Source organism: Molothrus aeneus, chromosome 3 (assembly GCF_037042795.1).
Source record: "Molothrus aeneus isolate 106 chromosome 3, BPBGC_Maene_1.0, whole genome shotgun sequence".
Taxonomy (NCBI): domain Eukaryota; kingdom Metazoa; phylum Chordata; class Aves; order Passeriformes; family Icteridae; genus Molothrus; species Molothrus aeneus.
The window spans coordinates 14,166,342-14,182,350 of NC_089648.1; the positions used below are offsets into that span (position 1 = coordinate 14,166,342).

Sequence of the window (16,009 nt, forward strand, 5' to 3'; positions counted from 1 at the left end):
CTGCTGGAAAACATGGGCAAGGATGTAAAGAGCCTCTCTGCTGAAGTGCGTGTTGAGAAAACCCATTAGGAATATTCAGACCACACTTTTGTGTCTTAGTATCAAAGAATGGTTTGGGTTGGAAGGGACCTTAAAGACCATCTAGTTCCAACCCTCTTGCTGGGCAGTAACACCCTCCAGAAGACTAGGTTGCTCAAAGCCCCATCCAGCCTGGCCTTGAACACTTCCAGGGATGGAGATGCCTTGTGCTGCTCTGTCTCTGTGTTGTCTCTGAGGAGAATTTCCTCTGTGATGAACTCAGCATATTAATGCTTGTCTCAATTTCACGGGATTTTTTCCTTCCCTGTGGGCTCTGTTATGCTTGGACCAGCTGCGTGTGTCCTCACCACTGCACTGTGTTGTCTCTCCTGCCTACAGTTTCATATGGGATGTGATCCCTTTGCCAAGTCATTCATCATCTGGTGCCTCTCTTGTCAAGAAAAGAACTGTAGGCTTTTGCTGGGGACATATGGGTTCAATGTGCTGTTCAAGCTGAGTACTGGACAGCTCAGGAGTTCAGGCGCAGAATGGTACTGTTCTGCCAATTGATGACAGCTGGATTCTGGGATGAGGTGGGAAAAGTGCACTTATGTGGATATCCCTGGGCACCAGCAAGCCCTGCAACTGCACTCTGCAGGCTCCAAGGCTGTGATGCCTTATGAAGGCTGACCTAGAACAGAGACTAGACAGAGCTAAAGAATAAAGTAGGTATTTATTAAAGGCCTCAATGGATACACTTTGGGCAGCACAAGAGCCTGGCCAGGGCTACACCCAAGATGAACCCAAAAATGGTCACAAAATGGATGACTGGTCACAAGGTTTCACACTTTTATAAGTTTTGGTCCATTAGCATATTGGAACTAATTCTAATTGTCTAATTGTAACTTTAGCCCATGAAGTCCCATCCTTGTTTTTCTCTCTTCAGTCCACATTCTTTATGCTCTTGGTCCTGAAATCTGGATCAGTTGTCCTTGGTTCCCAGTTAGAGAAGGAATTGTTTTGTCTACCTACTCTGTGAAGAGAGCTTACCATCCCCTAATACAAAGCCCAGACCCACACACTAAAGCACTACAGAATCTGAACAATATAAAAGCTTAAATCTGAGGCATCAGCTGGAACTGAAAAAGAACATTTGACAGTTAAAAAACAGGATTCTGATGTACATGTCTTGACAAGGATCAAGTACAATCCTCTGAAAGTATCAAAACAAAAACTAGTTTGGATAAAGGCCAGAACAGGAGGACTCTGTCTGTTTCTTTCCTTTTTGTGAGCCAATCCCTTACTTGTCATTTTCCCCCACCTTTCCTCTTATTACAGAAAGTGTCTCTAGGAATGATTCTGTTTTGATGTGTGGCAGATGGCCTGTCCCTGGCAGCTATACTCTACTAACCGAGTGCTGTACAGCAGTGATACATAAACCTCTGCTGATTTTATTAATGTGGTTGGTGATGGGGATCCATAAACCTCTGAATCTAGGCACTGAAATAGTGCAATTGCAACCTGCACAGCTCAATCATCAGTAGTTTCCTACTTGGCTGGTAAAGGCAGGGATGGGAGCAAGCTCCCATGTCTTTTCTCTCATGTGTATTATGGTAATTAAGTAGCTGTGAGCAACTGCTCTGCTTTTGGTTGCATGAGCAGATGTGTGAATGTCAGCAGCAGCATAATTGCAATTTTCCCTCTGTCAAAAGACTGACTGGCTTCTGTTTTGTGTCTGGCTTCTAGTTATGAAATTTCCTCAGAGAAGACATTGTGCAGCCCATGTGCTATCTACTAGACAGCTCTTTAGGAAAATCAGTGGTTTGCAGTTTTTTATCCTGTTTCTGCTGCAATAGCAGCAGACCTCTGAAGGTGTTACAGATGGTCAAGAAAGGCTCACTAGTATATCACTACCACTCATGTGAACATTGAAGTTTTAAGTATCACAGGTTTTAAATACTAGAATAAGCTTAGACTTCTTTGGCAATTGTTGCTGTATCACTCCAGGCAGGCAGCTTTGTAAAAATAGCCTTTGTTCTTTATTAAAGCTAAATGGATCTTCTGCAGTTGTCATTACCACCTGGTTGGAAAGTGTTGACAGCAGTGGGCTGTAATCCCTCCTAGCAACCTGTCAGCATGGTACAGTGAGGACCCAAATCAGGGCAAGGACCTCAGGAGCAGCTGGAGGAGGGGTGTGTGGCTGTCCTGTCTGTGCAGAGGTGCTCCCTTTCATGGTAGCCAAAGCAGCTGTTCTCAAAAAAGCTGCATCATTTGATTGCAGAGCAGGAAAAGCAGGGAAAAGAAAAATTATATTGAGCAGTGACAGTGTAGAAGAGGTTACAAAAGAGAATAATTGCATTCTTCAGGGCACTCTGAGGGTTGCAGTCAGGAAAACACAATCAGAAGGCACTTATGTGCTTTTTGAAACCAGTTTTGAGAAAGGCTGGATTCTGCATGGTGGAGCCAACTTTTACATCACTGTCACCTCCTGTCTCCAGGTTTGAGGACTGACAGCTAGTTTTAAATAATTCTTTTAATTCAGACTTTCTTAAATTAATTTAGATCAGATTGATTTTCAGCTTAGTTCATGCACTGCATGTAGGACAGCATCACTGACGCTAGTCTGCCTGCCTTCTCTCCCAGGGCTGTGATTCCATTTTTATTCTGGAAGCTACTCTTCAGCTGTGATCCTGGTAACAATTTTGCTACCTCTGGATCCAGTGGGGACAAGCTGCTCAGAAGGAGCAGAGGAAGCTGAAGTAAACTTTTATTCTAAGCTCCAGGCATAAGGGAAGTCCCCTACAGATCCTGCTATGGTAACCATGACTGAATGCTGTCATTTGATTTAGGGGTCAGCTATATAAAAGTGTCTGGGTTTTTGACTCAGAAGTGGTTTAGAAATGGAATACAGATGAAGAGCAAAACAAATGACGTAAAGGACAGGGCAACAGGCAGCTCTTCAGTGAGTGAGACATTTGGGAGGATTTCCTGTAACATGGAAACAAGGGTAATGTGTGCCAGTAATTATGTGAGAGAAAATGCATATTAAAATTTTCCAAGCAGATGGTCCAAGGTGAGTGATAAGCTATTTAGATAAAATTTAAGTGGGAAGGAAGCTGTGGAGAATGAAGTGGAAGTATGATGAGTTATAGCAAAGGTCAGAAGCTGGCTTTTAATTGCAGAATCACTTTGGTGACCAAGGGGTGTATTTTCAGCATATGCTGAAGACTTAGTTTTAAGACTTCATCCTGCTGACTCAGTTTCCCTAAACTACCTCCACAGGTGTATTGCAAAGCCCTTCTAATCTGTCCATATGGAATATATTGAAACAAAGTCTTATAAAGCAAATTTGCATCTTTACAAAGGAAATACATGAAGTTAGAGGTGAAGCTGCTTCAAGTGGTGCTTTATGACTCCAAATATGTCTGGGCATTAGCACAAATATTCATACATTTACAAGAAGTCTCTTCTGTGATAGGGTGAGTCAAGGGGACTTTTCTACAAAAAGAATAACTTCACCTTTTGGGTGAGTTTTCCCATAAAAACCAAATTCAGCTGATTTTTCTCCAAGTGGTATTTTCTCACAGTCCCACATATCTGAAGATTTGCTTTGTGAAATAAATTAACTTAAAATCAACGGTTAGAGAAATCTTTAGCCTATGAGCACTCCTGTTTTCTTGAGATCTATCAGATATTCATCGCTTGTGTGGAAGTAGCTACTGTACTAAGGGGATCACTAAAAAGGTGGTTATATAAAGGTGGATTGTGTAGTATATATCTCCTTATAGGACCAGTGAGTTATGGAGTAGGAGGGAAGTCCATTGCTAGATGACTGCCCTGGGGTATAAGAAATGGTCCAAAGTTAAAAGTGATGACAGAGCAAATAATTAAATTAGAAGATTCAGCATCATATGAGCATCTGTCTTCTTTGCACAGACACAGCCAAAAGGTTTGCAATCTTAAATGTGATCTGGGCCTGATTTCCATTTAAACTAAAACCCTTCTTATACTACAGAGAGAGTGCAAAGAAAACTTAGACCTAATCTGGTTATCACCTCAAAGATTGGTGGTGTTCTTTGTTATAAGTAAAAATCACTCTAAAAAAGACTTTCGCTGTTGAGGAAGAAGAAGAAGAAGGCAAGTTTAGTTTTTTCCAATCATAATGTTATAGGAAAGTCATATCTGCAGTACTTGGCAAAGGAATATAAGATAAAGTTTCTGCAAGTCACAGTTCTCCTAATATTGCAGCTAGGTAGGATCTGCAGTTGATAATGACCTTTATACAAAAGGCCCAATTTTATTTTCTGTCACCAGGCATGCTGTTTATACCCACATAAGGGGTGATTATTCTGATTGATTTGGAAAGGCTGATCATTTCTTTGACCCATATAACTGGTGAGACAGCAAAGTGCAAAATATACCCAGAAGCTGCCGATAAAGTGTCCCTGTGGTTTGCAGTCTCTGCATATCTACTGGAAAGACTAATGTATAGTTATAGCCCAACTCCAGGGAATTTCTTTCTTACAGAGATCTTTGATTTTGTAACTGAAGTGACTATCATGCTATCTTGCAAGAAGACGTGGAAGAAAATATAATTTACTTTGTCTTTTTTTGGTATTATGTAGAATAAGAAGAAGTTTTTCATTCCTTTGGAAACTTCTTAAGATTTCAGAAATGCTCTTGCTCTCATGCTGGCTTGTCTAAGAAGTGGAAAAAAAAATTGAAACACATTGCTGAGAATAGCCAGCACCTGTGATAGTGTAGATCCTGATATGCTTTTCCTGTCCAACTGAAGAGAAAGTAGAGGTATGAACCAGTTTGCTTGTACTTGAGGCAGTGCACAGAATATCAAGATATGCAGGGCTTTCTCCTCTGCCTCAGTGTTTTCCCTTAATAAATTCTACCCCAGGGCAAAAAAAAAATCTGTCAAAGAGGGCATGATCCTATGAAAATTTCTGTTTTACCAAATTGGCATTTTCCATTGTAGACTGTCCATACTCAGCATTGATTTTACATTGCAGCTTGACCAGCTCACTTGCATTTCAAAGTAGAAGCTGGAGGAGCTATTGATTGCTTAGCTGAGCAGGTTGAATATGATCTGCAGTCTCCTCTTACGCATTGATTCCTTGTCTCTTTACTCTCTGTATCCTGAATGTCTCTGAACTGTGAGAGGGCTGCTAAATGGACAAAAATATTGATTTCCTTTCCTCTGATTTTATTTTCAAAAGCTCCTTATTTACCAAGAACGGAACTAATATCAGGAAAACAAAAGATAACAAAAAAAGGCAGAAGGATGAAAGTTTTTGTGTATTTTTTAAAAAACAAAGGAACTTGGTTGAAACTGGAGTCCTGTAAGTTGTGTTTTCATCAAGAAAGGTTATTTGCCTGTATGAAACCTTTGAACTCAGGCTGTTCAGCTTCATATTTTACTATTGTCTGATCGATAATGAACTTCTGGGGTGGTTTCCTAAACGGCTGTACCTCTAATGTTAGGATTATCTGTGATTTTTGCAGAGAAGTTAATGAGCAGTCCCAGCTATGCCAGGTTTTAATGCAGAATGCAATCAGTAAGTTTTTTGTTAGAGTTTTTTGTACAGTGTTTTGTTCCTATTTTGTTCACCCACAAGTGTGACACATTGCGATACCAATTTAGAGGGACAGAGGAAAAATTCAGGGAACATAAGCCGGAGTCAAATAAAAATTAGGAGACATGCCAAGAGAGGGATCACTGCAGGGACAGCATTAGTGTCCAGACATTTATGTATCTGCTGATGATCTGTGTAAGCTTAAGACATGTTTGGGATGGCAAATGGGGCTGGTTACAGAAAGGGTAAAACTAGAACGGGTCCAGAACATCCAAGTGTGATAATAAAAATACACAGGAGGTCCTTGATATCTAGTGACGTTGGTTCAACTAGTAACAAAAAAGTAAAAGCAAGGTAGAGAGATGCCTAAAAATAATGAAAAAGAGCTATTTTACAGGGAATGTTACGTCTATAAATCAAAGCAATTCTCATGTTGTCTGTGCTCATCATTGTGAAAATAACCATTTAAAAATAAAGAGTGATACAAGTATTTTATGGAAGGAGATGCACTTTTCCTTTAATGAAATATTTGAAATGGAAAAAAAAAAAAGTTCATGTGTGTGGTGGTGTTCACAGGGGTCCCAGGATGAGGGGAGAGATGAGAATCTGACTCCATGTTTCAGAAGGCTGATTTATTATTTTATAATATATATTATATTATATAATATAAACTATACTAAAAGAATAGAAGAAAGGATTTATCAGAAGGCTTGAAAAGAAAAGGAAAAGAATGATAACAAAAGCTCATGACTCTCAGAGAGTACAAGACAGCTGGACTGTTATTGGCCATTAATTAAAAACAACCACGACACCAATCAAAGAGGCACCTGTTGCATTCCACAGCAGCAGATAATTATTGTTTACATTTTGTTCCTGAGGCGTCTCAGCTTCTCAGGAGAATAAATCCTAATGAAAGGATTTTTCATAAAATGTATCTGTGTATATGTGTCCTTTGCTTAGACGTGGTAGGGAAAGAAAGTTCTGTTGATAAACCTCCAGATTTCTAAGGATTTGTTCTCTAGCACAGGATTTATGCTGTATCAGCTGCTACATTTGTGCTATAGGGTAAGTCCCTGTACAAAACACTCGCCAGGGTGCAGCTGGGGAGAAACTTGGAGAAATTGTTATGAATATATCCTCCAGAAACATCTACGTTTAGCAACAGTGTCTTGTTGCTAGGTATGGAGAGATCCATGAGAGCCTTTGAAAGTCATTAGTTTGCTTGAGAGGAGCAGTTCTCATTTTATTAATAAGGACTGGATGGTCAGTGACACTCACAAACCCTCTAATATCCCTGCTTGTGCTTTCTGGGCCACAAAACAGGCTCAGAAACTTTGAAACTGAGCAGATGGATGCAACTCTGTCACAACAAATGGCATCAATTTAACGCATTGCTGTATGTGATGGGTTGACCCTGGTCACATGCCAGGTGTGTGCCAAAGCCTCTCACTCCTCTCCAGAGCTGGACAGGGAAGAGAAAATATAACATAGGAAGGTTCATGTGTTGAGATATGGACTGGGAGAGATCACTCATCAAACATCATGGGCAATACAGGCTGTAGGTAGAGATATGAATTGAATTTATTACACTAACCAAATCAGAGCAGGATTATGAACCCTTAAGAACACCTTCCCCTCACCCCTCCCTCCTTCCCAGCTCTACCTCCTACTCCAGCAGTGCAAGGAGACAGGGAATGGGGTTATGGTCAGTTTCACTGACCATAACCCTATTCCTGTGAATCACCTGTGGTTTCTTTGGTTGCTCAGGGAGGAATTGTTTCTCCATGCCACTGTGAGGGCTTTCCCACAGGAGACAGTTCTCCACAAACTTCCAGCCTGAGTCCATCTCATGAGCAGCTGCTGAAAACTGCTGCAGTGTGAGTCCATCCCATGGGCAGCAGTCCTCCCTAAACCACTGCAGAGTGGGGTCACTCTTGGATGGGGTGCAGTCCCTCAAGGACAGGCTGCTCTAGCGTGTCTCTCCTCTCTCCATGGGCCTCTCACAGGGTCACAGCCTCTTCTCAGGCACCCCCAGCTCCTCCACGGGCTGCAGGTGGATTTGTGCATCCCTGTGGATCTCCATGGGCTGCAGGGCCCAGCTGCCTCGCCATGGTCTGAACCACAGGTTGTAGAGGAATCCCCCCAGCTCTGGTGCCTGGGGTACCTCCTGCCCTGGCTTCTCCACTGACCTTGGTGTTTGCAGAGTTGTTCCTCCCATATGTTCTCACCCCATTCTTCTCTGGCAATTACAACTGCACAATAACTTTTTTTTCTTTCTTCTTAATTGTATTACCACAATTTCTGATTGTCCCAGGCTTGCCAGTGGCAAGTCTGTCTTTGGAGCTGCCAGGGCTTGTCTCTGACATGGTGGAAGCTTCTAGCAGCTTCTCACAGAAGCCACCCCTGCAGCCACACTGCTGGTCGTTCAAACCCAATACATTGTCTGAATAGTGTTTAGCAGCCTCTTCACCCCTGGTTATCACTTCATTTATAGAAATGAGCTGTCCCCATCGCCATTTAAAAGTGATTCAGTTTTGCTTTGTTCATCTGACTTGTTGCAGTTCAAGTAGATCTTTTCTTTTTACTATTGAGGAGCTTCAGTGTTACTACTTCTGTTTTGTAGTGGAGAGTCACACAAAAATGGATTACTTAGTAGCTTTAACAAAAATGTAGAATGTGAGATGGGTGATCTTCTCTGACATTGTATTTCTCTAATATATACACCTCTCATGATACAGATGGAATGGATAGTAAAATTAAACATTTTTGTCTAAGAATTTAGAAATCAGAGGTGAAAAATATGCACTCTGTAACTTAGCATTGGCTTTAGCAGCAAAGGGATGCCATTTATGGATAATACCCCTAAAAGCTTGTGAATGCTTTCTTGTAACTTTCTAAAGGGTTTGTCACCGAAATTGCAGGAAAAAGCAAAAACCGTCTAACAACATTTTAACGTTAGGGAGTCAAGATGTTACCTTATTATCTGGCCAAGATGTATCACAGAAATCATCCATGCACAGCCTGATTCTGCAGAGAGAATCATTCCACGACACATGACATATAATAGATTTTTCAGATTTTTCATACAGTCAAAACTCATGGAAACAAATTGGGTCAGTGTTCATTGGTCTGAAGTTGTGTAATTCTTAGTACTTGGTGTCCTATTGTATCCGTATTTCTTTGCTTCTGATGTTAAGTACATCTTCATTCTTTGATTTTCGTACCAGTCTTTTCTGGAGGAGATGTCTCCAACTCTGCCAGAGGTAGAGTCTGGGGTAGATGTTCATAGATGGCCACTGGTGGCTCTTTATCTTTTGGGCTATTCCCAGTCTGTTGAGATGTCAAATTCTTCAGACCTCATCTAGAGGAACAATGCCCTGGAAAGAAGCTTAAAATTCTTTTTCCCCAGGCAAAGGCAAACAAAACCCCTTGACTAAAGTTATACAAAAATTTTTAAACTGGTATGTTTTCCAACAGGTTGGATGTGCTGATCACTGGCTCAATTGAACTTTTCTGTTTCTCTCTTTTGTTGCCACCATGTTTCTTGGGATATGAGACATTAATGCTGCCTACAGTCAGTACAGCGTTCCACTATCTGGAGGTGGTTTGTTTGGTGATGCCTTTGTGCATCTGGACACACTGTCCCAAACCACCTTCAAGGGATGTTGATCTTTAGTACAGTTTATAGGGCCTGACTCTGACCACCAGCCTGACTTCTTCAAAAATACAGGCTATCAGTTTGAGTTTGCTTACTTCACCTTCAGGAACAGACCTGTATTAACCCTGAGCCGTCAGAGAAAAAAGAACCATTACTTCCTTTGATTCATCAGCTTGCTGCTATGTGCTTGTTGGTTTTTAAATCCCCCAACATGCCTATTTGATGTCATCAGTTGGGACTGCCTTCTTCCTCTGGAATTTGATTCAAATTCTCCTGTTTTGAACTTCTTGTTATTAGAGGTTCAAGTTGTGGGTACTGTTCCACTTTTGTACACCCACTGGTATGATTTAGCAAATCTGTCATTTATGCTCAATATAACAGAGTCATTTAACTGCAGGTTCTCATTGGTGCAATTAACCCTGTTCCTTTAAAATGAGGAGCTGATTGTCTTGGCATTCATGGGAGCAGAGAGCATAGTGCAGTGCTGCAGTTCCTTGCCCTTCCAGAGCAGTACTGCAGTCAATTGATTATTTTGTTAATTGGTTTTGCATCCAGTATCCTGCTGGTTTATTATCATCTAAGTGACTGTATGCACCATGCAAAAGTATAATGAAAATCAATACTTGAAACCTTTTTTTCCTTGTAAAGAAAGCCATCCATGGGCTTTGATACATGACCTTCATTCTGGTTACAACACAGCTAATAAATTTTTCATAATTTACTTTTATGCTAATAAAGTAGATGCTCAGGTTCTGATCTGTACTTAAACTTGCATCCTAATGAAAAAGCAAGAAATTACTTAGGAATGAAATAAACAGAAGGCTGTTATTGTAGATAAATAAGCCTGATTTTGAGATGGTAAAATCCTTTTGTTTCACTAGGTTCTAATAAATATCATACTTCACAGGCTTGAATCATTTAGTGACTGTTATCAAAAGCCTGAGTACTATAAATGCTGCTTTTTCTGCTTCAGTTAGAGAAATAAGGATTTAAAAGCTGGTTTGAGGCTGCAATGTACGTGGGAATGAGGACTGGGTTCCAAGTCTGAATGTCACACAAGCCGATGGGATTATGGATGTTACAAGATGAGAATGTTTTCCAGTACTTTTCTACTGTTGGACATGCAGACATGTTCTTTCGTGTGATTATGAAACCTTGTTGTGGTACTTAATGCCTTTGTATTACTGGGGACGCCTACTATTGTTTCAGAAGTAGAATCAGATGCAGTCCCTCTCCTGATCTAGACTACATATAAAAACAGAAATTTCCTTCTTGGGACAAAAAGTGCATTTTTCTAACATAGATATTCAGTTAGCAAGAAGACAAGGATTTTACTGAGTCAGCTGTGTGCAGCCCTAAATGGGCAGTTTTCCACACAGATCACGGGATTTGCATTATCATTTTCCAAATTTGTTCTTTAGGGATCTTTTTTTCTGTATTATATGGATGTTACCTGTTCTTGGGCTCATTGCTTTCTATACGCATCTTTGTGAGGAAAAAGGCAAATTCTTACCTTGTGCTGGTTAAGATCATGCTGTGAGCCAGCTGACCAAGGCAATTTTTAGCTCATGGAAAAAGCTAACAAGACCTTTTCCAAAAATTTCAACTCTTTTTTTTTTTTTTTCCTCCACAAAAATGCCTGATCTTTTCCAGATTCAATTGTATGATTTACTGTTATTTGCAAATATGAGGAAACCCCCTTTGTTTTTGAGGTGAAAAGGAGGTCCCAGAATTTCTGAGTGTTCTTTCTGTGGATGGTGGCATCCTGTTTGCCCCTTCTCCAAGTGAAACATTTAGAAAACAGCCTGCAGAGTGGTTTCAGTTCAGTGAAAATTATGCCTCTTTGAGGGGTGTATTTCCTTGTCTCAGGAAATTATAATGTTATGCAAAAAATACACTATGTTGTATTGTGAAGATGGAACAAATCAGACAAACGAGATGATACTGAAGAGGGAAAACAGCCTGTGCTATTTCTGCAAATTGCTCTCTCTCTTCCTCTCCGTTGTCTTAAAAGACAAGCCAGGGCTCCCCAGCATTGCTTTTTAATTGATAGAAATCCTTTTGTACTTAATCCTAATTCAGTGCCTTAATGCAGGCAGGTCCTGCAGAGCCAGCAAGCTTACATGGGAGCACAAACGACTGAAATCTTTTTCTCTGGCATCCCTCTGCATGAGGCTTGTCTTCTGTTCCTAATTATGTTCTCTGGTGACAGCTTGGGGTTTGCAGTGGCAAGCAGAGAGGCAGGGGAGAGGCTGGGAGGGGGGAGGCAGAGCGACATGTGTTGCTCTGTCTCCATGGCATCACTGAGCTTTGTCTTAGAGCTGTCAAACACTGTGCTTATACCTTTCTTTACTGTGTACAGCGACCTGGTGCCATGAGGTACACCTTGTATTGGTCCTGCTTAGTCACTGTCCTCTTACCAGGTTATTTCATATTAGGTTTTTTCTTTACTTTCAATCTGTTCCATTTTTAATGAACCTGCAAAAGTATTGTATGCACACATATAAGTGAAAGAACCAGTTCAGTATATTACCACTTGGTGTCTTTAGTTAAGGAGGTAAAATTCATACAAGTATATTGGTAGAAACCTTTGACACTGCCTTTTCAGGCCATGCTGTGCCCTATCCTACTCTCTGTGAATTAGTATTAGGTTTTCGGGGTTATAGTGAAACAAGAGAGATGTGAGGAAAACAGCTTTTAGCCCCCATCAGTTAGATCCCAGTTTCACCTCTGTCACAGACACCTCACTGAGCACTGTCTCTTATGCGCATGCTTTAATTAACTGAGATAGAAAGATGCCTCCAAGAATGACTCAACTGTCCTAAGATCTGATTGGACCTTTGGATGAATTTCTCCTGTGTTGATTTTGACTGACACTCTATATATAAAGTTGCTATGACACAGTAGTGTAACTCATATGTATGCATTTTTAATCTGAAATGCCAAAGTCACACATGTAGAAGTTGTTCTCTGAGTTATTAGATTTATTTAATAACCATGGATTCTTTTCAAGAACACACCTAACTAAATGTTAGGGGGTCTTACTGCCTTCTTGTATTTAATGGTTTTAATAATTTTTCATTTTAATTCCTCTTTGATCAGATTTTTTTCTTTTTCTCTCTCTTTTTTTTTTTTTACAATTAAATTTTAGTACTCTTCATGCTGTCTTGTTTTCAGGTGTTAGGCTGAAGAGTGCAAAATAAGTATGCCAAAGCTGACAGCACCTTTTGAATATGTTACTAATATTACAACTCTAGTTACAGCCACTGAGTGGTCTCCTTTAGGAAGGCTCTTTTAAATGTGTACAAATAAGATGGTTATGGTCTGACATTTGAAGTTCCTGCCTCCAAAGATATTTGCATGTTTAACTTTTCTTATATTCAACAGTGCTTCCTTAAATGTCTTGTGGATTTGCGGTGCATAAAGAAAAGGATTTCTGAAAATCTGTAATGACTTGTGTTTTATAACCTGTGTTTTCATATCCTATACTTCAGCTAGTGTGGTCAGTTTAATGGCTTTTTTGCCATATAGTTTTCCTTGCCAGTATATTTATTTATCACTTATTTAGTGCAAGGATATTCCTTGAAAGTAGATCATTTTACAAGACATTTTTGAGAGCCTCAGAAGTATGATGAAAGCTCACAAGACCAGATTTTTTTCTCCCAGAAAATTTCTTTGGCAGTGTCCTGTCCTGCTGTAAAAAGGGGAGTCGGGGGGATTCTTTTTGATTGATTTTTTGGATGAAAATAAAATGACAAGGTTGCCAGCACGTGTACAGCCCCTATAGGAGTCCTTCACCTCATGTATAATGTTGAGGCATAAATAATCAGATTGTTCCTCCCTATCAGCCAGGAAAGGTTATCTAATGGTCTTTTAATGCCCTGGAGAAAAATCTGGAAAAGTAGAAGTGTGGTTGAGACCTGCTTCCTCACTTTGACAAATGTCTACAGCTTGGAGCTGTGACATATTTGGAATTTGTTAAATAATTTTAGCTTCTATTTTTGTGGCAATGGAAAATACAACTGTGACAAGAGGACTCATGATAATAGTGATGCCTGGAGAGGGGCTCACTCTTATGCTGATTGGTTGGTGTCTAAAACATGTTCAAGCTGAGTTTTTTTTCCAGATAGGTCACTCTGGGGGAGTCTCTTCCCCTCACAGCTGTTGCAGTAGTCCTGGAGCTTTCTACCTCTTTGTAAATTCTGACTGGAATCAGTCCCTGGTTTAGAAGTTGCAAATGAATGACACAAACACAAATAGTGTGTTTTCATAACCCTTATCACTCATGAAAACAAGTCTAAAATAAGCTTTTTACATGTGTCAAGAATGCTGAGGTAAAGATGTAAAAATTAACCCTTCCAGGTGAGGAAAGCTGTGCAACAGGAGGGATTCATCCGAAGGAAGCGAGGATATAGAGACATCAATGACATTGACATCAACATGAATGATCCTTTATTTACAAAGCAGTGGTACCTGGTAAGTTCTGAGAGAAAATCACAGTAATCATAACTAAATAATTGGCATTCAAGCCGTTCTATGCAGTTGCATTGTTTTCCAGCAGTTCTTTCCAAATGCAGGACTTGGGAATGGATCCAAGGCTCTGTTGTGTTGGTTTTAATTGTACCCCTTTTATATTGGGAAGATCCAGCACATTTCAAGAGATAAATTTCATTTCAGTCAATGGAAAGATCCTTAGAAGGCTTGAAAGAGAACTGTATTGATGTCCTGTGGGCATTGCTGGTGTGCTGATGTGACCCCTAGAACTGCATATGAATCATGTCTTTGAGCTGTTGCCAGGTAAAATATTGTTATGGAATTATAACAAAAATTAATATGTATTTGCTAGCAAAAGTTAAAGCTTTTCTTATGGAAATTTGAATAAAATTTGTCAAAAAAAAAGAACAGCTGAAAATGGGTGAATTTTGGCTTAAGCTAATGTCAAAGGAAATTAATATTTTGCTTAATTGTTTCAGTTTTTTTGTGTCAGTTTTTTTAGAGTGAGAAGTCTTTATTCATGAAAGAAAAGTTATATTTTTACTTGGAATTGAAATGATTTTTTAATTTAAAAAGTTGATAAAGTAATTCTGGTCAGTTTTATTGTTGCAACATATTTATGATTAAATACTCAGTAAATGCAGTACTGCCTTGTTAACTTAAGAAGGGTATTTTTGCTTTAGAGTAATGTTTCTTCCTCTTATTCCATTTCTTATGTTTCATTAATCCATCCAATATGGCTGCAGGTTTTTTTTTCTTCCTGAGGCAAAAGTTTTCAAATGAATTGGAGGCAGATTAGCAATGGATGGAATTTTATCCTTGATGAGTCGATAAACTAAAGTGAGGATTACATCACTTATCTTCTGGTAGTTAATCAAAATGTTGCGGTGATAAAAATAACAAAAATTTAGGAAGCTATACAGTAGATCCCTGCTTTCAAGAAAAAGTATTTCCTGCTCAGAAAAAAGTCCTCTGTAAAATCAGTTGTTCTAACTTTTTTCCTAGATTGATCCACTGGCTGACATGTTAAATGGAAAACTCCTTTTTTGGGGTCCAAAAGATTCTGTGTTTAACCAAATCTTATAAACTACAAAAAATTGAATTTTGCCAGTGTTGGATTTTTCAGGGTTTTTTTTGTTGTTGGGAGGTTTTTTGGGTTTTTTTTTGTTTGGTTTGGGTTTTTTTTGTTTTGTTTTGTTGTTGTTGTTTTTGTTTGCTTGTTTGTTTTTTTTTTTACAGCTGCATTATTTCAGTAGATTTGATTATGGACAGATGCATACTCCAAAAACATATGGAATATATTTTCTGTACCAAAGATGCGTGCAGAGGCATAAGGGAAGAACCAGTGGCTGTGGAAATATGTCAGTCAAGTAAAAAAACCTTTTTTTTTTTTCACTGATGTATTAGATTAACACTGGTCAAGCAGATGGGACTCCTGGACTTGACCTTAATGTAGCTGAAGCATGGGAGCTGGGATACACAGGGAAGGGAGTAACCATAGGAATTATGGATGATGGTAAGTGAAGACTGAGTACTAATTTAATCCTTTAGTTAGACTTTTTTCATTTAATTGAAGTTAAAAAAAAAGATTAAAAAGTAATAATCAATTACTTGTAGTGGTGGGACTTCCAGCCTCTATAAATACTTTGAGATCTTCAGTGAAAATATGATACAAAGATAGGGGTACTGAGGAATGGATATCCAAGCATTAGAAATAGTTTGCAATTATCACTCAGATATCTTCCAGGGCACACTGTAATAGCTATTAAACCTAAGGAGAAACTCCCCTTGATTTCTGTAGGCACTGACTGGAGGAGGAAATTGCTGTACAAAAAATACCAAAGAAAATGTTTTTTGGATTACATTCTTTTCAGTCATCGTTGATAGCGGAAATAATTAAACACTTTCATACTGAATATCAATGAAGATCTGCATATTAGATATATTGCTAGTTTCAGACTAAGTTCAGGAAAGATGAAGATAAAAGGTACAGTTGAAGTTACAGTTCTTCTACTTATGGGTTCTTACTGAAGTAAAGGAATTCCATGCAGTCTCTCAACTCTCTTCTTTGGAATAAATTTTGAATGTTTTCCTTTAATGGGGCTGAATAAAATTAAAAATAAATAAAACGTCTGTATCAACATATGTTTTCTAGAGTCAGCCAGGATCTGTCCTTACCTATTTCTGTTCCTCACTTGCTTACTCCTATGGCAAGGTTTTTGTGGAAGTAAGAAAGTAGACTCAGACGTCTGGA

The 16,009-nt window shown here is 39.3% G+C and overlaps 1 protein-coding gene across 2 annotated transcripts in view; it reads left to right on the forward strand.

The window, feature by feature from the left end:
• The window catches only part of PCSK2 (proprotein convertase subtilisin/kexin type 2), a 103,234-nt gene that overhangs the window by 36,357 nt on the left and 50,868 nt on the right, over positions 1-16,009 (forward strand). For both annotated transcript variants that reach the window (XM_066546321.1, XM_066546322.1), the window contains 2 exons: positions 13,624-13,737; positions 15,163-15,271. In XM_066546321.1, coding sequence (XP_066402418.1) covers positions 13,624-13,737; positions 15,163-15,271 — 223 coding nt within the window. The remainder of the gene's footprint in view (positions 1-13,623; positions 13,738-15,162; positions 15,272-16,009) is intronic.